The 22,998-nt window shown below is 58.9% G+C and overlaps 1 protein-coding gene and 1 long non-coding RNA gene across 3 annotated transcripts in view; one reads left to right on the forward strand and one right to left on the reverse strand.

Annotated features, from left to right (window-relative positions):
- The window catches only part of EFNA2 (ephrin A2), a 65,223-nt gene that overhangs the window by 37,742 nt on the left and 4,483 nt on the right, over positions 1-22,998 (forward strand). For both annotated transcript variants that reach the window (XM_063403367.1, XM_063403368.1), the window contains exon 2: positions 20,086-20,375. In XM_063403367.1, the coding sequence (XP_063259437.1) occupies positions 20,086-20,375 (290 nt within the window). The remainder of the gene's footprint in view (positions 1-20,085; positions 20,376-22,998) is intronic.
- Positions 10,681-12,851, reverse strand: LOC134554331 (uncharacterized). The gene is made up of 3 exons (XR_010081219.1): positions 12,448-12,851; positions 11,388-11,536; positions 10,681-11,189 (listed from the first exon to the last, which is right to left on the reverse strand). It is a non-coding gene; the product is annotated as an uncharacterized LOC134554331 (long non-coding RNA).

Genomic DNA, 22,998 nt, shown 5'->3' on the forward strand with positions numbered 1-22,998 from the left:
CCAGGGCAGCCCCCCACTCACCCAGGGCAGACCCCACTCACCCAGGGCAGCCCCCCGCTCACCCCAGCACAGCCCCATAACCAGGGCAGCCCCCCTATCACCAGAGCAGCCCCCTGCTGACCTCAGGGCAGCCCCCCACTCACCCAGGGCAGCCCCCCACTCACCCAGGGCAGCCCCTCACTCACTCAGGGCAGCCCCTCACTCAGCCAGGGCAGCCCCCGACTCACCCAGGGCAGCCCTCCACTCACTCCAACCCAGCTCCTGCTCACCCCAGTGCAGCCCCCCCGGCCAGGGCAGCCCCTCGGCCAGGGCAGCCCCCTCTCACCCACCCCAGCCCCCCTCGCCCCCCACCCGCCGCCCCTTGAACTCAACCAGCCGAACGCATGAGTGCCTTTCTTCAAAGCGCCCCCCCGAGCCCCGCGCCCCCCGTCCCCGCCGCCCCCTGCCCAGCCCCGTAAGCCCCCGCTGAAAGGGCAGCAGAACAAAGCACAGGAAGGGATTCCGGTGGTTTCCGCACGGACCTGAATGTGGAGTCGCTCAATGGAAGAGGAGCCACGGCGCGCCGGCGCTTTTCATCCCCGCATCCCTCCCCGGCCGCGGGGGCCGCGAACCCAGCGCTGCCTCCCCGCGCCCCTTCCTCCTTTATTTTATTTATTTTTTATTATTATTTTTTTTTGTATACGTATAGTAGTCTCAGATTTATTTTTCCACAGTGTAATTCTGAAAGACAGCGGGGATGAATTATTCATTCCCCCTCTCCGCCTTTGCATACAATCCCTGCCGGGGAGGGGGCCGTGGCGAATGCGTTTGTGTGCAGAGCTGGGCCGGGGGGAATGCAAAGCCACGGTGAAGGTTTTTAGCTGGGGGCACTGGGTGATTTTTGGGGCTGGAGCACGTGGGATGAGGCCAGGAAGTTTCTAGCAGGGAATTGTTTTATTTTTTTCCCCAAAGCTGCCGTGGAGTGGAGGGTCCTGGGGTGTGGGGGCTGGTGGGTGACTCCAGTGTTGGGTCTTGTGTGTGTCTGGGGGGCTCCAGGGTGGGTCCTGTCTTCACCCCTCACCCACTCATGATTCTGGGTGAAAAGAGGGGAAAAAGTAAAAAAAACCCCAAAAAACAAAAAACAAAACCTTTTCCCCCAAATTTCTCCTGAATTAAATGCTCATTTATCTCGACCTGGGATATGAAGCCAGGCTGAGGAGGAGGGAGGGATTCTTCAAAGAGCAGGATGGCTTTGGAGACCTGTGGCTGCTGCTGCCTTCATCCCTGTCCTGCCACCCTCTTCATCCCTGCTGTGCCCCCCATCACTCCAGAAGAATCTTCCCTCTTGTGTCCCCCCAGAACTCCCACTCTGTGTCCTTCCTTGGGGACACAAGGACACCTGGTGCCACCGCTCACCCCTGGCATGGCCGTGCCCAGACCTTGGCGTTGGCTGCCAAAACCTGACAGGGAAAAAAGGGGGTGAAGAGAGAGGAGGGGGGAAAAGGGGATGAATCTGTGCGAGGGGAGGCAGCACCCCGGGCAGGGCTTTAATCTGATTAGTCTTGGAGTGAATGGATGGAGTGAAAAGGTTTAAACCCCACTGAAAGGAGAGGAGAGGAGGGGGGCACCGAGAAGTGAAGACCCCGGCCGGTTGCGCCAAATTAGGTCAAATTTGGCCTGTGGGACACAAGGGCAAGGAATAAAAGGGAGAAGAGTCAGGCGAGGAAATCAGCGCGGATCTGCTGGCACTGTGACCTCACCGGGACCGCTCCGTGCCTCTGTTTGTCCCCTCCCTTCCCGGGGGACCGGGACACTCCATCCCGGCCCTGTGGCTGCTGGCTGTCCCCTGTGTCACCTGGAATGGTGACAAGGAGCCTCCTCGTGGCCCCGCTGGGTGCGGGAGGAGCTCCTGGAGCCTGCGGTGCCCCGGGGCTGAAGCCGAGGGCTGCCGGGGGGTGCTCCCCGCTGTCCCCTCGGCGGGGGTGGCCGCCCTCCCCTCCATCCCCTCCCCACCCCATCGATCCGTGCCCCGATCGATGGGCGCTTCCCTGCGGGCGCTTCCCTGCGGGCGCTGCCCGGCCGGGCAGCAGAAATGGCTTTTTGCAGAGCCTGGAGCGGGATCCAGCATCGATCTCCGGTGCCTCGTCAGAGATCAATTAGGCCGCTCATTAGCCCAGAGCGCAGGGGGAGCCCGGCCTGGGAGGAGAGCAGGGAAATGCCAGGCGGGCAGAGGGAGGCCGTGGGCACGGGATGCTCGGGAGCTGCCCAGCTCACACACCCACAGAGCTTTCCCTGCCTCAGTTTCCCACACCAGAGCTGGGGTAGAGGCTGTTCCAGCATGAGAGAGTCTGGGGATTGTGCCGGGGCTGTGAGAGCGCCGTGGCAGCCTCGAGGCTGGGCTGCTCCCGATGGGAATGTTCGTTTATCAATCCCTTCAGAGCCGTCCAAGGAGCAGGAAAGGGCCGGGCAGGAGCGTGGCTGTCCCGGGGGCTGACAAGTGACAGGGGGTTGGCGTACACCGGGCTGTGTGTCCATCCCATCCGGGTGTGTGTCCGTCCCACCTGGCTGTGTGTCTGTTCCACCCGGGCGGTGTGTCCGTCCCACCCGGGCTGTGTGTCCGTCCCACCCTGGCTGTGTGTCCGTCCCACCTGGCTGTGTGTCCGTCCCACCCGGGCTGTGTGTCTGTCCCACCCGGGCTGTGTGTCCATCCTACCCTGGCTGTGTGTCTGTCCCACCCGGCCGTGTGTCTGTCCCACCCGGGCTGTGTGTCCGTCCCACCCGGGCTGTGTGTCCGTCCCACCCGGGCGTGTGTCCGTCCCATCCAGGCTGTGTGTCCGTCCTACCCTGGCTGTGTGTCCGTCCTACCCTGGCTGTGTGTCCATCCCACCCGGGCTGTGTGTCCGTCCCACCCGGGCGTGTGTCCGTCCCACCCAGGCTGTGTGTCCATCCCATCCGGGCGTGTGTCCGTCCCATCCAGGCTGTGTGTCCGTCCCACCCGGGCTGTGTGTCCGTCCCACCCAGGCGTGTGTCCGTCCTGAGCTTGGGGACAGCAGCGCGTGGGAGGCCTCGCGGGACCAGAGCATGGAGGAGCAGGACAGTGACCAGGTCATCGTCCTGCTGCGAGGCCACGTGGAGTGGCTGAGACCACCCAGGCACTGATGAGGGCACTGGACAGGATGCCCGGGCAGGGATCTCTCTTCTCACCACTCCACGGTGGGAAGGCAGGAATGGTGCCTGGGGGGTGTGGAGGGCAGCAGGATGGACATCACCTCTTGGGTGTGAGCTTTAAAGGCTCTGAAGGAGCTGCAGGTTGTTGGTATCTGTGCAGGGACATGCTGTGAGCAACCTCTGCATCCCCCTGGACCTGGCATCCTCCTGACCTGGCATCCCCCTGGACCTGGCATCCCCCTGGACCTGGCATCCCCCTGGCTCAGCATCCCCCATCTCCAACATCCCCCATCCTCATCCTCTGCCCGTTTCCCCCCCTGGCTCAGGGGTTGTGCCCGTCCTGGCAGTAGAGGATGGCAGGAACAGCCATCGTGGCACAGCGTTTGGCGTCACCCTCTGTGCCACTGCTCTGTCATCCTCCAGTCAGCCAGAACCCAGCTGGAGAGCAGAACTGAGCACAGCAAACCCTTGGGTTTGGGGAGGGTGACCTGGAGCAGGTACCGCCTGCAGCAGCAGCCGCCTGTGCCCGCGAGCTGCAGCTTCTAAGAAACAGAAAATAAGGAGAGTTTCAAAAAGAAAGAAAGGAAAAAAAAAAAAAAAAAAAGAGAGAGGAAAAGTTCCCCGATTACATCTGGTGAAGTGACAAATCTGCCAGGCAGGTGATTATTCTGGGTACGGACGTGCCGAACACAGATGCCGGTAGGATTAAAGGGGAAGGGGAGGGGGGTGAGCTCACCCTGTTAAACCAACACCTGATAAAAGAATAAACCAGCCCAAGGAACAAATTCCCAGCTCTGCCAAGGTCGTGCTGCACCAGGCCTGGGAAGGGACAGAGCCTGAGCTCCGGGGTGACCCCCCCGTGCCCGGGCACTGCCGCAGCCCCCGCTGCCGGGAGCGCCCGTACCCGGCATGCCCTCGGCTGCCTGGTTGCTTTCCAGGCACGTCCCGGGCATCCCCTTGGGATGGCGCAGAAAATTAACAGCAGTTCAGATCTGAGGAACTTTATGACACGTGTATGATAGGACTGAACCAGGGCGTAATTGAATGACGGATGAGCTTCCAAGAGCCACATTTCCAGGGAGTAATGAAAAATAGAAGTGCTATTGACTAAAGGAGCTTTCGGCGGCCGGGCGGCACGGCGCGGGATGAGCCGCTGCCGGCGGGGGGAATGCATCAATACGGCGAGTAATAGCTCAGTTATTATAACTCTGGAAATGTCATTCAGGCCTAACCAGAGAACACTGGCTATTAACTAGCCTTAAACAGAACGCGCCGGGCGGGAGCCTGAGCCGCCAGTGCCCGATAATTATTTTACTTCTTTTCATGGCTCTGTCGCCTTTCCCGCCGCGGGGAGCCTGGCCTGAGTGCCCGCAGCCCCGGGGGTCCCTGTTCCTGCCTGCGGCGCCGAGCCAGGCCGGGCTCCTTGGGAGCTGCTCCAGGGCAGGGCCCCGTCGCGCCCCGGTTTGTCCCTGTCCCTCGCAGGGATTGCTGGCGTTGCTCTTGTCACCTGCAGCTACAAGCTCAGGGCTGCAGGCTTTGTGCACGAACCTCCCTGTGTCCCTTCCTGCATCACTCCCCATGCATATCCCTTCTTTAATCCCTTCCTGCATCCCTCCCTGCATCTCTTCTTCATCTCTCCCCATGCACATCCCTTCCTGCATCACTCCCCATGCATATCCTTCCCTGCATATTTTTCTGCATCCCTCCCCATGCACATCTCTTCCTGCATCCCTCCCTGCATCTCTTCTTCATCCCTCCCCATGCACATCACTCTTGCATCCCTCCCCATGCACATCTCTTCCTGCATCCCTTCCTGCATCTCTTCCCTCATTCCTCCCCACTGTTCTTCCCCTCGTCCCTCCCCACGTCCCTCCCTGGCCTCTGCCGAGACATCCAGCCACATCCAGCCGGCAGCGATGGGATCAGGGCTGGCAGAGGCCGGCTCAGGGCCCGGTGCCCTGCAGAGCCCCGAGGTGTAATGAAAGCCCAGGGGAGGGTATCGAGTGATCCTAAATGGATTTTCTCCATTAGCTCGGCCCCATCAGCCGCTTATCCGCTCCCGGAGCGCTCCAGGGCTGCCGCCACTGGCACTTAGAGTGCTGCCAGCACCTGCTGCTGCGGCACCGCCCGAGGGGGACCCGTCCTGCCACCCCAGCACCGTCCTCCTGCTTTGGGGACGCCCTTTTTGGGGGCCAGCGTGCCAATGAGAAGGATGGTGAGACACAGGGGGGTCCCACAGCCCAGACTGGGTACCCCACCCTTCCACCCTGCCATGGGGAAGGGGGCATGGCGGGGTGAGGGAGGGCCGGCTCCTTCCCTCACGCAGCCGCTCCCTGCTTGGCAAGTCGGAGTTCATCATTAGCCAGGAAATAATTAATTGTTGGGCAGACAAAAGGCATCGCTCGGCCCCCCCGGAGACCCCGTCAAAGGGAGCTGTCAGGGGCGGGCGTGATGAATTACAGCACTGCCGGGATGGGGGGACAGCGGCGTCCTTAGGCTGGGGGTCACCGCAGCTCTGGAGCCCCTGGGGACACCAGGGTGGCACTGGACAGAGGCAGGTGCCTGCCCTGTGCCCGCCGTGTCCGTCCTTCTGAGCGTGTCCCCGCCGTGCCGTCCCGCTGGGCAGCGCCGGCCGATTTCCACCGCGTCGGCGTTTTCCCGGTGATTGCGGGGCCAGCGCTCGCCCGGCTCCCGCCGATCAAATTACCTCGGCTGCTCGCCCCAAATTCCCTGCCTGTCCGAGTGTTCCAAGGTTAAAGAGTCACCGGTGCTCCCGCCAACCCCCGCCCTGCCGCCCCCATCCCAGAATTCGGCCGCTAGCTGAAAATGGAGCTGCCAACGAGTGAAATAATGCACCAATCTGTGTTTATCTGTGTTAATTTGTGTGTCTTTAGCCATTTGGGATGGGGAATGTGCTCCTTGTTTGTCGCTCCTGCCGCTGGACCTGTGCCGTGCAGGAAGATCCAGCCCTGGGCAGGGAAACTGAGGCACGGAAGGAGTGGATACCCTGCTGGTGTCACAGCAGGACCGTGCCATGTCCCAGCTCTGGGATGGGACCAATGGAGCAGCTCTGGGGAGCACCAGGACAGCGGCTGGTTTGGCTCAGAGACCGGAGTGTGACACTGATCCATCGCCTCAGTGCCTTTTCCTCCAGCCCCTCACAGCACCAGGGACACCCAAAATCTCCCTCCAGCCTGGTGACAGCGGGACTGGCAGGGTGGGTGCCCCAAGAAAGGCTGTCCCTCACCCCCAGGACAGCGGGGAGGTGACAGCAGATGGGACAAGAGCCTGGCACCGACACCGTGCCGCTGGTGACCCCCACATCCCGAGGCTCTGCCTGCACCGTGCCAGGCCCAGCCACAACGATTTTGGGGCTCGGCCGTGCTAACGAGGTCACCCCTGGGGGGCTGCTTACCCCATCCCCCACCAGAGCCCCCCAAAGGGCGCCTTGATCCGGCTGTCCCCGCGGGCTGCGGGCGGCGGGGGGCCCGGCTGTCACCGGCTGATAACCCCCAGCAGCTCCGTCCCGTGCCCGTTATCAGCGCCCGCCCGCCTGGCCAGACGCGGTAATTAGGGCGCTCAGCGTGAGCCGGAGCACGGATGAGCACGCGTGGTCCCGAGCACGGCTGGCACGTGCCCGGCGTCCGGCTGCGAGAGACGTGAGCGGGGCTGGTGAGGCCAGGGCTGAGCGTGCACGGGGACACCGGTGCCAGGCTGGTGTCCTTGGGGGCACGTGTGCCACCTTGGTGTCTGTGGGGTCGAATGGGACAGTCTGGGGTCTGTGGGGACACGTCTGCCAGGCTGATGGCCGTGGGGACACGTGTGCTGGGTGGTGACACACAGTGATTTGGGAATGGAGCCCGGTGGCCCTGTCACCTTCACTGTCAGCCGCCACCATGACCCCTCCTGTCACCTGGCTCTGCCCCTTCTGCAGCTGTCTGGGTCCTCTGGCCCTCGCCCTGATCCCTCTTGGACCCTCACTCCTCCCACTGGTCCTGGCGGATCCGGGGGTCCAGTGAGCCCCTGTGCTGGCATTGCCATGCCCTGTATGCCCATGCCATCCCGTCCACCCTGTTGTGGCCACCCTTGTGTGCCCACTGCTCTGTGCCACCCTGATGTCCCCACTGCTCTGTGCCACCCTGCTGTCCCCATTTCTCTGTGCCACCCTGATGTCCCCACTGCTCTGTGCCACCCTGCTGTCCCCATTTCTCTGTGCCACCCTGCTGCCCCCACTGCTCTGTGCCACCCTTGTGTGCCCACTGCTCTGTGCCACCCTTGTGTGCCCATTTCTCTGTGCCACCCTGCTGTCCCCACTGCTCTGTGCCACCCTTGTGTGCCCACTGCTCTGTGCCACCCTTGTGTGCCCATTTCTCTGTGCCACCCTGCTGTCCCCACTGCTCTGTACCACTCTTGTGTCCCCACTGCTCTGTGCCACCCTTGTGTCCCCACTGCTCTGTGCCACCCTGATGTCCCCACTGCTCTGTGCCACCCTGCTGTCCCCATTTCTCTGTGCCACCCTGCTGTCCCCACTGCTCTGTGCCACCCTGCTGTGCCCACCCCTGCACACCGTCCCCGCCGTGCCCCCGCTCCCGGCTCGGCCGCGGCGCTGCTGGCACTAACACAATTACCCAGACACTTCCCAGCCCTCGCCTCCCCGGCAGTGCAGTTTCTGCTCTGATTCGATTTGTGCAGATCCAGCCCTGGGCCCGGCTGGCTGCCGCCGTCCCCAGGGCTGGCCGGGAGGGGCAGCCGTGGCCGGAGACCCCCCTGATGCCTCCCACTGCGGTGGGCACCGCGTCACCGAGGGCTGGCACCAAGGGGTGTCACATCCACGGTGTCACATTCACGATCTCAGTGGTTCCCTCGGTATCCAGGAGCTGCCCTGGATGGCAGAGCCGGGGCGTGAGGGCGGTGCCAGCGCCCAAAAACGCCTGGGGAGGGCTGTGGGGGCAGCAGGCCCCGCTCTGGGTGGGGTGCCAAGGCCAAGGTGGGGGTGATGGAGTCTGGGGTGCCACGAGCATGAAGGGAGCGCAGGGTGGGGTCTCAGGGTGGCCTGGCACGGTGCTGGTCACTCACAGCCCAGCCGGGGGCTCATGGTGTCTCCTCAGTCCCGTCCCAGGGGCTCGTGGCCAGCTCTGCTTGGTGGCCACAGGTCCGGCCGGAGCAGCCAGGGCTGGGCTGAGGGAGAAGGAGCTGGAGCGGGACCTCTGCCCGCCCCACTTTATTATTGAATTTAACCTACAGTCTTCCTTACATGCCACAGTGCCCGTAACTAGTGCAGAGGCTGCTTTTATGTGCAAATGAGGCTTTTTTTTTTTTAATCTTTGACAGAGAATGTGCTGTGTTTACATAACAGAGGGCCCTGGTACTCTGGAGAGGGCCACTGACAGTGCTGGCAGGAGATGTTAAGAAAGATCTAACATTTCTGATCTCTGTTTAGCCAGAGGCGCTGCGAGGCGGCGGCAGCAGCAGGGGAGGGTGGCTCTGGGGTGCCCGGGAGAGCAGCTCAGCAGTGCCTGCCCGGGGCTCCGGGGCAGGAACCTGGGGCAGAAGGGAGGGAGCAGCTGCAGGAATGAGGTGGCACCAGAGGGTCACGATCTGGGTGTCCCCAGAGCCCTCTCCAGGGTCTCCAACCCCATGGATTGGGACAGAGCTGCCCTTTCCCTGTGTTGCTGGCACTCCCTGAGGTTTGGGAGCATCCAACAAACCTCGGGATGACCAAAAAGTGGTGGTGAACCCAAAGCTGGTGGTGAACCAGCAGCCGGGGGCTGTAGGTATGAGCTGTCCCAGCTTCCCTCCGTCATCCAGTGCCACCAGCAAAGAGAAAAACTCCTCCTGCCAGGTTAAGTGGAAAAATGACCAATATCCTGCGGCCTGCCAGGTTCAAGCGCATTAATTCCGGGGAGTCGGTTAATGGCAGTATTGATTAGTCTCAGTGCTAGGCTAACGAGCATCCATGCTAATGAGGGGTGAGTGGTGGGAATTGCAGCAGCTGGAGCTGTTCCAGCGAGCTTTGGTTGCAGGGCGAGGGTAGAGCTCCCCTAAAAGAGGCTCCACCTGCCTGGGCAGCAGGGTTGGTCCCCCTGGATGGGCTGTGGCACGCGGAAAATGGAATATTTGTGTGCCAAAACCACGATTTGCGACTGACACCTGTGTTTTTTCTGGACAAGAGGGTGATGTCATGAGTCTGAGGGAAAAACCTGTCTGATCCGTGCTTGGCATCACGGCAGGGTCCATCCACGGCGTGTCCGTGTCGTGCTGGGTCCTGTGGAGTTCCCGGTGCACCCGTGGGGTCGTGGCTCTGGTGGGGTGACTCTGTGAGCTCTGAGGTCCCCTCAGGGAGGGCTCCTGTGGGAAGGAATCTCCCCATCCCCATCCCGTGCACGGCGCAGAGGGGTTGAGGGCGAAGCCGCCCCGGCTCTTCCTTGGAAAGCTGCTCAGTTTTTGAACTCTTTGCTTTTTTCTCTCTTTCTTTTTTTCACTGCAAACACTTGAAAGGCCCCGTTCCTTCCCCCTGGCCCTGCCTCACCTCAGTCCCCGTGTGAGGATGAGGATGGGAGGGTGACACCCCTAGTCTGGTTTTGCACTTCTTTTCTGCAACTTGGCAAAAAATGGGATGGGGAGGGAGAATGAACTTGGATTTTGGAGAAACAAGCACAGGTTTTGCTTTGGGGTACCCAGGAGTATCCTTGGAGTGGCCCTGCAATGAGGTGCCAGCCCTGGAATGGGGTACAGGGGTGCAGTGGGTGCAAGAGAGGCAATGGGGTACCAGCCCCACAATGGGAAACCTGTCCAATATTGGGGTACCAGCCCCATGATGGGGTGCCAGCCCTACAATGGGGTATTGGGACTATATTGAGGTACCCACAAAGGGGTGCCAGGGGTGTAGTGGGGTACCAGCCCCACAAAGGGGTACCAGCCCCAAAATGGGGTGCCAGCCCTACAATGGGGTATTGGGGCTATATTGAGGTACCCACAAAGGGGTGCCAGGGGTGCAGTGGGGTGCCAACCCCACAATGGGATACCTGTCCAATATTGGGGTTTCAGCCCCACAATGGGGTACCAGGGGTGCAATGGGGTGCCAGACCCACAATGGAGTACCAGTTCTACCATGGGGTACAGGGGTGCAATGGGATGCAGGAGAGGTAATGGGGTGCCAGCCCCACAATGGGGTACCTGTCCAATATTGGGGTTCCAGCCCCACAATGGGGTACCAGCCCCAAAATGGGGTACCAGCCCTACAACAGGGTACTGGGGCTATATTGAGGTACCCACAAAGAGGTGCCAGGGCTGCAGTGGGGTGCCAGCCCCACAATGGGATACTTGTCCAGTATTGGGGTACCAGCCCCACAAAGGGATACCAGCCCCACAATGGGGTGCCAGCCCTACAATGGAGTACTGGGACTATACTGAGGTACCCACAAAGGGGTACCAGGCGTGCAGTGGGGTGCCAGCCCCACAAAGGGGTGCCAACCTCACAATTGGGTGCCAGCCGCACAATGGGATACCTGTCCAATATTGAGGTTTCAGCCCCACAAAGGGATACCAGGAATGCAATGGGGTATCAGCCCCACAGTGGGATACCTGTCCAATATTGGGGTACCAGCCCCACAAAGGGGTACCAGCCCCACAATGGGGTGCCAGCCCCACAATGGGGTGCCAGCCCCACAGTGTGGTGCCAGCCCCAGCCCAGTTCCAGCCGCCGGTGCAGACCAGTTCCCGTTATTCCATGAGCATCCCCGCAGCCAGAGGAGGCTGAGCTGCCTCCGCGGCGTTTTCGGCGCCGCTTGGTGGGAATCCTCTCCCAGGTACCACGTGCCCAGGCCCCGCCAGGCTGGCGCTTGCATTTAAACAAATTTTATTTTCTTCTGCGCTCTGAAGCCTCCCCACAGCCCGCGGGATCGGGCTCGGCTCCGCTCCCGGATCCGCAATCAGGCTGAAATAACAGCTCCGGGGGTCCCCATTTATCTCCGCGCCTCTCTCCTCGTGCATCCCATCTCATCCCGCTCTGTCACCCCATCCTGTAATATCTCAGCATCTCCCTAAAGCAAAAGATGACAATAAAGTGTAAATGGGGAGTGTTGGCTCTGGAGCATAATGACGGCAATTTAGATGCCAGCCGTCATTTCCCCGCCGTTGCCCCAGGTAACAGGAGCCGCTGAATCCTGTGGGAACGCGGCCGAGGCGGGACGAGGTTACCTAAGAGGCTGATGGCTGTCCTGGGATTTTCTGTCATTTACCTTAAAAGGAGGGAAAGGGAAATATCCGTCAATGGAGGTGTGAGCTCCGGCTCAGCCGGGCTGGGGGTGCTGCTCCCCTGCTCCAGCGGCGGCAGTGCTGGTTCCTGACCAGCTCCAGGGGTTCCAGGGCTAGGGAGGTGCCCCTAGTTCTGCATGGGAGTTGTTTTCATTGCCCACAGTGCCTGTCCCAGTCCTCATCCCCATCCCTGTGCCCATCTCCATCCCTATCGCTGTCCCTGGCTATATCCTGATTCCATCCCCACTCCATCCCTGTCTCTATTGCTGTTCCCATGCCTGTCCCCATTCCCATCCCTGATCCCATCCCCATCCCTGTCCCTAGACCAGCTTTTATCTCCATATCCCCATCTCCATCCCTGTCCCCCCTGCCACCCCTGTCTCTGTCCCCATTCCTATCCCTGTCCCCATCCCTGTCTCTACCCACATTATCTCCATCTCTATCCTTGTCCCCATCTCCATCCCTGTCCTTGTGTCTGTCCCCATCCCTGTCCCCACCCCTGTTCCTGTCCCTACCCCTGTCCCCATCCCTGTCCCGATCCCTGTCCCCATCCCTGTCCCTACCCCATTCCCATCCCACCCCTGCCCTATCCCTGTCCCCATCCCTGTCCCATTCCTGTCCCCATCCCTGTCCCCATCCCTGTCGCTACCCCATTCCCATCCCTGTCCCCATCCCTGTCCCCACCCCTGTCCCCATCCCTGTCCCCATCCCTGTCCCCTCTCCTGTCCCCACCCCTGTCCCCACCCCTGTCCCCTCTCTTGTCCCCATCCCTGTCTCCTCTCCTGTCCCCTCTCCTGTCCCCACCCCTGTCCCCACCCCTGTCCCCTCTCCTGTCCCCTCTCCTGTCCCCATCCTTGTCCCCATCCTTGTCCCCATCCTTGTCCCCACCCTTGTCCCCACCGGGGCAGCCCCGGGGCTCTCAGCCGGTGTTCAGCCCAGACCCAGCTGCCCCCGGCGGGAGCCGCCGCCGTCACTCCCGGTCCCGGTGATTGAGCTCCCGAGCGCGGAGCGGGCTCGGGGTTCGGAGCGGAGATAAATAAATACCGGCATTAAAGCTGTCAGGGCCGGCGCCGCGCCGCTCCCGCCGCTCCCCCGCTGTCACCGGCGGGGTCACCGCTGGTGGCACCGCTGCGACCGGACACTCCCGCTGGCCGCGGCTCCCGGTGGCAGCCCTGGGGGGTTTCACCCCATCCCGCTGCTCCCCAAACTGGGAATTGTTTCCCGAAGCACCGGGAGGAGCAACAGCCCCAGCCCTGCCCGTGGTTTGGCACCAGCATTTCCCAGGGATGTGGTGGCAGCTGGGACCGGCGAGTTCCCGGGATTCCCTGGCTGGAAAGCCCCGGGAAAGGGAAAGGGAAAGGGAAAGGGAAAGGGAAAGGGAAAGGGAAAGGGAAAGGGAAAGGGAAAGGGAAAAGGGAAGGGAAAGGGGAGAGGAAAGGGGAAGGGGAAGGAAGAGAGGAGAGGAAAAGTGGAAAGGAAAGGGAAACTGAAAGAGAAAGGGAAGGGAAAGAACATAAACATGACAGGCATCCCTAAGGCCCCTCCACTGCCTGGCTGGGCCCTGGGGACCCTCTGTGCCCCCTGCCCTGTGCCCCCCACCCTTTGCCCACCTCCCCGTGCCCCCGCCCCGTGCCCGTCCCGCCCCCCTCGCCCCCTCTTTATTTTTTTAATCAGCGGCGTCGCTTTTCTGGCGCCGAAGCGTTTCCCAAGCCCCGCACTCAGGAAACCTCATTAACACAGATCAAAAGGAGCTTTTAATGATTTATAAAGGTGCAGCAGTTTGGAGAAATTAAATAATTTAGGTGCTGTGTGTACGGCGGGGTCCCTCCGGACCGCATTACCGGCGCTCCGTGAGCCACGACGCCGTCCCCGCCCTGTCCCACCGCGGCACCGGGGACAACGCCGGAGCCTCCGGGGACCGGGAGTCATCACCGGGGTTGGGGTCGATGGGGACAGGACGTCCCCTGAATGTCATCTCAACCCTGCCAGCGCCAGGGCTTGGCCGTGGTGGGATGCTGTCATCCTCCGGCACAGCCTGGAGGGAGTTTGGGAGGTGCCGGTGCGGGGGAGGCTTTGGAAATAAGATTAAAATCAACCTTGGCCCTGGCGGGGCGGTGGGATGGGGCAGTGCCGTGGGGTGTGGGGTGGCCAAACCCGCCGGACTGGGTGGGCACAGCTGTCCAGGTGCACCCAGCTCCAGTTCCATCCTCTCCCAGCTCCAGTTCCATCCTCTCCCAGCTCCAATTCCATCCTCTCCCAGCTCCCTGGGCGGCTTTTGCCTCTCGAGCAGGGAGCAGGGATCATCCCCCGGGACACCGGGACCAGCGCTTGGCCCAAATCCCTCCCGGTGGCCGCGTCCCGCTCCTGCCCGTGTCCATCCCGCGGGATGACGCCGGGCTCGGCGGTCCCGGCTGCCCGAGGAGAAGGAGAAGAACAGATGGAAAACCGGCTTAAACGTTCCCGGCGTGAAGTCCATTGCCGGCCACGGCCATGCCAGGCACCAGCCGAGCGACAGGATTAATGCGGAAAGGAGCCGCTGGAAGGGGTCGGTGGGCGCCTGAGCCCTGGGGACCCTTCCCTGCCACCCCCCCGCTCCGGGAGCCGCTTTGTCCCCATTTCCTGAGCTGGGGACACACCCCGCAGGGCTGGGGGGGCTGAGGGGGGTTGACATTGGCTGCTCCGCAGCTGAATTTCCATCGGGTTGTGTTTAATAGCCCCAAAGAGGGGCGGGAGGGCTGGGGAGGGGGGGTGGGGGCTGGACTGGTTTGGGGGGGGAGCTGCTGTGTTTTATTTTGCTCTGTAATAGGCTTATTACTCCTGATCACGCTGTGACTATTTGAATGAAGGAGATTTCGGGAGATGAAAGCGGAAGGGAGATTTTTAAGTCTCTCAGCGCCTGGCCCCGCAAGGACGGGTGCCCTTGGAGCAGGGGGGGACCCCCATACCTGGCCCCCCCTGCCTCACTCCCCCCCTCGCCCCTCTGCCCCCGTGAGCCCCGACCGGCCCCCAGCGGTTCCAAACCTCCTAATTTCCAGCCTCAATTTATTCATGGCTGGTTTATACCCATTTGTTTATGTGCCAACACCGTTCCTCAGCTTAAATAGCTCTTTTCCATCCATAATATCCACCCCCCCCTCCCCGTATTCCAGCGGGCGCAATCATATCTCTTTTCAAGCTGTTCAGGAAAGAAAAATCTGAATTATTTAACCCTTGGGACACTGGCTGGTCTCGCAGGGTGTAGAGAGACAAATCCGCTTTGTTCCCGTGCTGGGTCGCTGCCCGAATTTGGGAATTTTGGGAGGGTGCTGCTGCAGCTCAGAGGGGAAACTGAGGCACAGGCTGTGGTTGGGGGACCAGGACCAGGGTTTGGGTGTGGGATTTGCTCTCCTGATTGGCTCTGCAGGGGCCAGGGGTCTCCATCTGCAGGTGCCTCTCCTCTTGGAAGGGTTTTTCTCCTCCACAGTGAATATCCAAGAAGTAAAACCTTGGGAAGCCAATGTGTTTTCAGTGTGGAATTGCCATCTTGGTGTGGGGACACAGGGGTTGGGTAGTGCCAAAGGGGCTTCACCAGCTCCGAGATTTTAATTTTGGACAATTTTCCCTTGCTCCCATGGTGAAAGGGGCAGGGGTGTCACGGGAAGTTGTTGATTAAACCCAAATCTGATGGAGCCAGGCCTGGTGGGTGGCGTGTCCTGTGCTGGGGCCTCGTGGTGCAGGAGGGTGGGAACGTGGAGCTCCAGAGCTGGGGTGTCCATGGAGCTGTGGGTTGTCCTGGGGTGCATCCCTGGGGATGGGATCACCCCCACCCCATGGCATCGCCCCCATCCCATGGCATCGTCCCCACCCCATGGCATCGTCCCCACCCCATGGCATTGTCCCCACCCCATGGCATCGTCCCCACCCCATGGCATCGTCCCCACCCCATGGCATCGTCCCCACCCCATGGCATTGTCCCCATTCCATGGCATTGTCCCCACCCCATGGCATTGTCCCCATTCCATGGCATCATCCCTGGTGATGGAATTGTCCTCATCCCATGGTGTCATCCCTGGAGATGGGATCATCCCATGAGATCATCTCCATCCCATGACATCATCCCTGTCCCATGGCATTGCCTCTGGTGCTGGGATCATCCCCATCCATGGTGTTATCCTGGATGCTGGGATCATCCCAATCCCATGGCATTGTCCCTGTCCCATGGCATCAATCCCATCCCATGGCATCAATCCCATCCCGTGGCATCATCCCCATCCCGTGGCATCAATCCCATCCCATGACATCGTCCCCATCCCGTGGCATCGTCCCCATCCCATGGCATCAATCCCATCCCATGACATCAATCCCATCCCATGACATCAATCCCATCCCGTGGCATCATCGCAATCCCATGGAATCAATCCTAATCCCATGGCATCATTTCCATCCTGTGGCATCAATCCCATCCCGTGGCATCAATCCCAATCCCATGGCATCAATCCCTATCCCATGGCATCAATCCCATCCCGTGGCATCAATCCCAATCCAGTGGCATCAATCCCAATCCAGTGGCATAATCCCCATTCCATGGCATCATCCCCATTCCATGGCATCATCCCCATCCCATGGCATCAATCCCATCCCATGGCATCAATCCCAATCCCATGGCATCAATCCCATCCCATGGCATCAATCCCAATCCCATGGCATCAATCCCATCCCATGGCATCAATCCCATCCCATGGCATCAATCCCATCCCGTGGCATCATCCCAACCCCATGGCATCAATCCCAATCCCATGGCATCAGTCCCATCTCATGGCATCAATCCCATCCTGTGGCATCATCCCCATCCTGTGGCATCAATCCCATCCCATGGCATCAATCCCAATCCCATGGCATCAATCCCTATCCCATCATCCCTATCCCATGGCATCAATCCCATCCCATGGCATCAATCCCAATCCAGTGGCATCATCCCAACCCCATGGCATCAATCCCATCCCATGGCATCAATCCCATCCTGTGGCATCATCCCCATCCCATGGCATCAATCCCATCCCATGGCATCAATCCCAATCCAGTGGCATCAATCCCATCCCATAGCATCAGACTGGGATGCACTGGGGGAGCCCAGGACCCCGTGCAGAGTGGGGTGCACCATGCTGGGGGTCCCCAGAGACCCCCTCACCCAAAGGAAGGTGACCCCTCCCCGCAGCTCCCCCACACCCATCTCCGTCTGGGCCATTATTCAGCTTTAATCAGCTTTAATTCAGCAATTTGTCAGGCAGGCGAAGGCCCTCGAAGTGAGTTTTTCCCAAAAATATAATAATAATTAATATTATTATTCCCTTGATACGTGGGGGCCCCCCTCCCCGCCTTTGCTTGGGCTTTAGTAACGATCATTAAAATAAATAATTTTTTTAAATAAAAGGCAGCGAGAGGAAGGTTTTTTTGTTGGTTTTTTTCCTTTAAATATTTTTTATTGTTCTCAGCGCGTTTGAAAATTGTTTCCCAGTAAATTCCAGCCCTTTGTATTAATTTTACATTTTCCAATGTTACCTTGCCAGGGGCAGGGTTGGCACAACTGGCTCGGGAAAGGAGAGGGAAGGAGAGGGAGAAACCCTGCTCCTTAATTAGCGCGTTCCCTGTGTGATCAGAGAGCTTATGAGGCAGGTAATGAGCTGGAGGGGGGCTGCAGGACCCCCCCTGCTCCCCACACCACCTCCCTCCTGCCCCCCCTTCCCTTTTTGGGGTCACTCCCACCCGCAGGGGTGGGGATGGAATTTTGGGGCATTTTTGGATGAGCTGAGGGCGCCTCAGCAGCTGCCACAGCCTCGGGGGGTGTTTGGGAGCCCCCAGGATGCTGCTTTGGGGGGTCGAGGGGGTTGTGGTCACTGTCCCCGGCCCACCAGGGCTGTGCTGACCCCTCCAGCCCTGGAGGTGAGGGGTGACCCCTGTCCCTGGCGGTGCTGAGGTTTTGGGGGGCTTCTTGATGGGGGAACCTTAAATTGATTAGGAAAAAACCTCACTCAACAAGGAGGGAAAGCCAAGTTTCCAGTGGGGAAGGGTGAATTTGGCCTTGAATTCCACCAGCTGTGGTGCCAGGGGTCTGGAATTTGGGGAGGGGGTCACAGGGGCTTCCCCAAGGATCTGGAATTTGGGGAGGGGGTCACAGGGGCTGCCCCAAGGAGCTGGAATTTGGGGAGGGGGTCACAGGGGCCGCCTCAAGGATCTGGAATTTGGGGAGGGGGTCACAGGGGCTGCCCCAAGGATCTGGAATTTGGGGAGGGGGTCACAGGGGCTGCCCCAAGGAGTTGGAATTTGGGGAGGGGGTCACAGGGGCTGCCCCAAGGAGCTGGAATTTGGGGAGGGGGTCACAGGGGCTGCCCCAAGGAGCTGGAATTTGGGGAGGGGGTCACAGGGGCTGCCCCAAAGAGCTGGAATTTGGGGAGGGGGTCACAGGGGCCGCCCCAAGGAGCTGGAATTTGGGGAGGGGGTCACAGGGGCTGCCCCAAGGAGCTGGAATTTGGGGAGGGGGGTTTCTGGCTTGTGCCACGGGGTTCTGCACTGCTGCTAATCCCTTGATCTCTCGGAAAATTCGTGCCAAGAGCACCAGTGACACCAGGATTGCGGCGCTGCCAGGAATAATCATTTCTGTGTGGATTCCTACCAAACGGTGCCGGTTTGTTGGCGTGAAACAAAGAGGATCTGGGTTAATCTGGAGGTTAATGGGGGCTTTGGGGTGGGATCAGGATCACGGAGAGGTGAGGCCTTGGGACAGGGTGACTGCCCCTGGATCCCTGGCAGTGCCCAAGGCCAGGTTGGACAGGGCTTGGAGAAGCCTGGGACAGTGGAAGGTGTCCCTGCCATGGCAGGGGGGACTGGATGGGGTTTAGGGTCCCTTCCCACCCAAACCATCCTGGGATTTGGGGATTCCATGGTCCCTCCTTACCCACTCGGATTCGATAGTCCAGGATCAGCTGCAGGCACCACTCGATTTCCTTGGATTCGTTCTCCTTGGCTCGCTCCTGCAAAACAGGGAGGATTTTCTGTCCCGAAAAGAGCAGCTCTGGCTGAGTTCCAGCCCAGGACACCACGCAGGGCACAGAAACTGGGGACTGGATGAGCTTTGAGGTCCCCTCCAACCCAAACCACCGTGTGATTCTGTGATTCCAGCGTGCCGGGGAGGGGCAGGGGGGTCTCCAAACAAGTGAGAACGAGTCCGTGACCCGTCGGAGTCCAGGACATCCCTCTGGCCACCCTGGAGGGTTTGGAGACCAGACAGGGGGTCTGGGGTCTGTACAAGGGGGTCAGAGCCTCACACAGAGCCCAGGAGGGCACTGCCTCTGATCCCTGCCATGGCAGTGAATGCCCACATTGTACCAAGAATCACAAGGTGAAAGAATTTAAAATAAGTAGTAGCTAGTTTATCACAGAGTGTAAATGTAGAATCGAGGATTTTTAGTATATGGGGCTGAAGACACAAGCTGGAGGAATTGGGGAGTGGCCCCTGTGCTCCTTGTTCTTGCTCTCGTCCCCCATCTTTTGCTGAATTGGATTTTAAGGATTGGTTTAGAGTAGAAATAACATGTTAGCATGGGTAGTAGGTATTGGCAAAATTTTGTAAATAAAAAGTTCATTTTGGATGGTGGTTGGGTCAAGGGGACCATACAAAAGGTCCGGGACCCTCTGATCTGCCCCAGTCTGCTGGGGACACCCTGCAGAGCTGAGAAAGAACTGAGAGATAATTAAGAATAAACAACCTTGAAAACACGGACTGGGGACTCAGCTTGTCTTCTCTGGCTCTGGCGTGGAACCTTTAGGGCAAGAGAAACCTGAAAACTTTATTACCTCCCCCGAGCAATCCTGAGGAGAATCTCAGGGAACAGCAACCCTGAGAGAAAACCCTTTTACCTCAGGGAACAGCAGCCCCAAAGAGACTCCCAGGGAACAGCAACCCTGAGAAGGAGAGTCCCGAAAACTTTATTACCTCGGGGAACAGCAACCCCGAGGAGAATCTCAGGGAAGAGAAAACCCTTTTACCTTGGGGAACGGCAATCCCGAGGAAAGTCTCAGGGAACAGCAACCCTGAGAAGGAGAGTCCCAAAAATATTATTACCTTGGGGAACAGCAACCCCGAGGAGAATCTCAGGGAAGAGAAAAACCCTTTTACCTTGGGGAACGGCAATCCCGAGGAAAGTCTCAGGGAACAGCAACCCTGAGAAGGAAAGAGAGTCCCGAAAACTTTATTACCTCAGGGAACAGCAACCCCGAGGAGAATCTCAGGGAAGAGAAAACCCTTTTACCTCAGGGAACGGCAATCCCGAGGAAAGTCTCAGGGAACAGCAACCCTGAGAAGGAGAGTCCCGAAAATATTATTACCTTGGGGAACAGCAACCCCGAGGAGAATCCCAGGGAACAGCAACCCTGAGGAGAATCTCAGGGAAGAGAAAACCCTTTTACCTCGGGGAACGGCAATCCCGAGGAAAGTCTCAGGGAACGGCAACCCTGAGAAGGAGAGAGAGTCCCGAAAACGTTATTACCTCAGGGAACAGCAACCCCAAGGAGAATCCCAGGGAACAGCAACCCTGAGGAGAATCTCAGGGAAGAGAAAACCCTTTTACCTCGGGGAACAGCAACCCCGAGGAGAATCCCAGGGAACAGCAACCCTGAGAGTGACCCCCTGCCCCGCCTCCTCCACAGGTTCCACCGCGGGGACTACACGGTGGAGGTGAGCATCAACGACTACCTGGACATCTACTGCCCTCACTACGAGGAGCCGCTGCCGGAGCGGATGGAGAGGTACATCCTCTACATGGTCAACTACGAGGGCCACGCGTCCTGCGACCACCGGCAGCGCGGCTTCAAGCGCTGGGAGTGCAACCGCCCCGACTCCCCCAACGGGCCCCTCAAGTTCTCTGAGAAGTTCCAGCTCTTCACGCCCTTCTCGCTGGGCTTTGAGTTCCGACCCGGCCACGAGTACTATTACATCTGTGAGTAGTGGGGATGGGGTGGGAGGATTGCGGGGTGTAGGAGTTACTCGGTGTAGTAGAGTTGGTGATGAAGTGTCTCTATAAGCAAAGAAGTTGTGGTTGCAGGTGGTTTGTTGTGAGGGCCTTGCTAAAGCAGGCCAGGAGAGCAGGAAAAGAGAGGGGAAAAGAGAGGGGAAAGAGAGGGGAAAAGAAGGAAAAGAGAGGGAAAAGAGGGAAAAGAGGGGGAAAAGAGGGGAAAAGAGGAGGAGATTCTGAATACAATAAATTCTTTCCAAGTTGAATAGTCTGTGTTGGACCAACCAGTCTAATACAAGATACCAATCTCACAACATTTACATACAGCCAATAGAACTGTCCCTTCACCTTTGGCAAGCAGGAGGGTGTTGTTTAATCTTTGTTTAAATAAGGGAGATGTTTTAATTTGTTTAATTTGTTTAATTAAGGGTGATTGTCCCCAGCTAGGCACACCATTGTTCATTATTGTACCCCACACCCCAAATCCTGCCCTCATTTCCACCTCACTCGTTGGTCTCAGACTCACATGTAATTTCTGTGCTCTCACATGTATTCCTGTGCTCTCCCATGCAATTCCCATGCTCTCACGTGTAATTCCCATGCTCTCCCATGCAATTCCCATGCTCTCACATGTATTCCTGTGCTCTGCCATGCAATTCCCATGCTCTCACATGTATTCCTGTGCTCTGCCATGCAATTCCCATGCTCTCACATGTAATTCTCATGTTCTCATATGTGATTTCTGTGCTCTCACATGTATTCCTGTGCTCTCCCATGCAATTCCCATGCTCTCACGTGTAATTCCCATGCTCTTCCATGCAATTCCCATGCTCTCACATGTAATTCTCATGTTCTCACATGTGATTTCTGTGCTCTCCCATGCAATTCCCATGCTCTCCCATGCAATTCCCATGCTCTCATGTGTAATTCCCATGCTCTCACATGTATCCCTGTGCTCTCCCATGTAATTCCTGAGCTCTCCCGTGTATCCCCGTGCTCTCCCGAATCTGGGCTCCCTTTCTCACCCAAACCTGACCCCGGAGCTGCTCTGGGGGAAGCTCTGGTGCTGCTGCAGGACGAGGGCCCTGGCAGGGAATTCTGAGCGTCTGCAGGAGCAGCAGGGGGAGAGGATCCCGCTGGAAAAACGATCCAGCAGTGCCGGGATAAAACCCAAATCTGAACACGGCAGCGCGACCCCAACCCCGCCGCCCTCGCCGGAGCCACGGCCACGCTCCCCCGCCTCATCATTCCTCCTCTTTTTCCTAAAGCAGCTGTTTTCAGCCCACTTAATTTGTCCCTTTTATCTGTATTAAATTACCATTTCCCCCCTTCTCTCTTCCCCTCCCGTAAAATGTCACCGGCGCAATAACCGCGGCCACAACTCTCTCTCTCTCTCTTCCCCAACACCAACACCCCCCTCCCAGCTTTTATTTTATTTTATTTTATTTTTTAATGTCGTTAGGGAGAGATTACACAGGAGTAAATGGGAAGCTGATCATTGCTAACCCGGTTAGAATTCCCGTCATGCGGAACATTAGAAATTATGCCTCTTTGAGGAACCGTATTTAGCCAGACATGAAAGAAAAGAAATTACCTCCTCCTCGAGCCCACGGATTGGAATCCATTAACCCGCCGGCACCGGGACACGCTCGTGCCTCTGGAGCGGGTCAAGGGCACTCACCGGCCCCGGGGAGGGAGCGGGGATGCAGCAGGAGGGGATGGGAGTCCGTGGGATGGGATTCTGTGGGATGGGATTCCGTGAGATGGGATTCTGTGGGATGGGATTCTGTGGGATGGGATTCTGTGGGATGGGATTCTGTGGGATGGGAGCCCGTGGGATGGGATTCTGTGGGATGGGAGTCCGTGGGATGGGATTCTGTGGGATGTGATTCTGTGGGATGGGATTCTGTGGGATGAGATTCCGTGGGATGGGATTCTGTGGGATGGTGTTCTGTGGGATGGGATTCTGTGGGATGTGATTCTGTGGGATGTGATTCTGTGGGATGGGATTCTGTGGGATGAGATTCCGTGGGATGGGATTCTGTGGGATGGTGTTCTGTGGGATGGGATTCTGTGGGATGGGAGCCCGTGGGATGGGATTCTGTGGGATGGGATTCTGTGGGGTGGGATTCTGTGGGATGGGATTCCGTGGGATGGGAGTCCGTGGGGTGTCAAAAAGGAAAAGAAAAGGGGAAGGTAAAAAAAAAAACAACCCACCAACCCCATGGAAGGACGGCAGCAGCCCCGGAGGAGCTGGGCTGGAGCTGGGCTGGAGTTGGGATGGAGTTGTTGGAATGGAGCAGTTGGGATGGAGTTGGAATGGAGGAGTTGGGATGGAATTGTTGGGATGGAGTTGTCGGGATGGAGGAGTTGGGATGGAGCTGGGATGGAGTTGGGATGGAGTTGTTGGGATGGAGCAGTTGGGATGGAGTTGGGATGGAGTTGGGATGGAGCAGTTGGGATGAAGCAGTTGGGATGGAGTTGTTGGGATGGAGTTCGGATGGAGCAGTTGTGATGCTCACAGTCCTGCTCGGCTCAGCACCTTCTCCTTCCCCCCTTGAAGTGAAGTGCCAAATCGGAAAAGAAAAGGGTAAAACCACCCTGCTTT

Source organism: Prinia subflava, chromosome 8 (assembly GCF_021018805.1).
Source record: "Prinia subflava isolate CZ2003 ecotype Zambia chromosome 8, Cam_Psub_1.2, whole genome shotgun sequence".
NCBI classification, from domain to species: domain Eukaryota; kingdom Metazoa; phylum Chordata; class Aves; order Passeriformes; family Cisticolidae; genus Prinia; species Prinia subflava.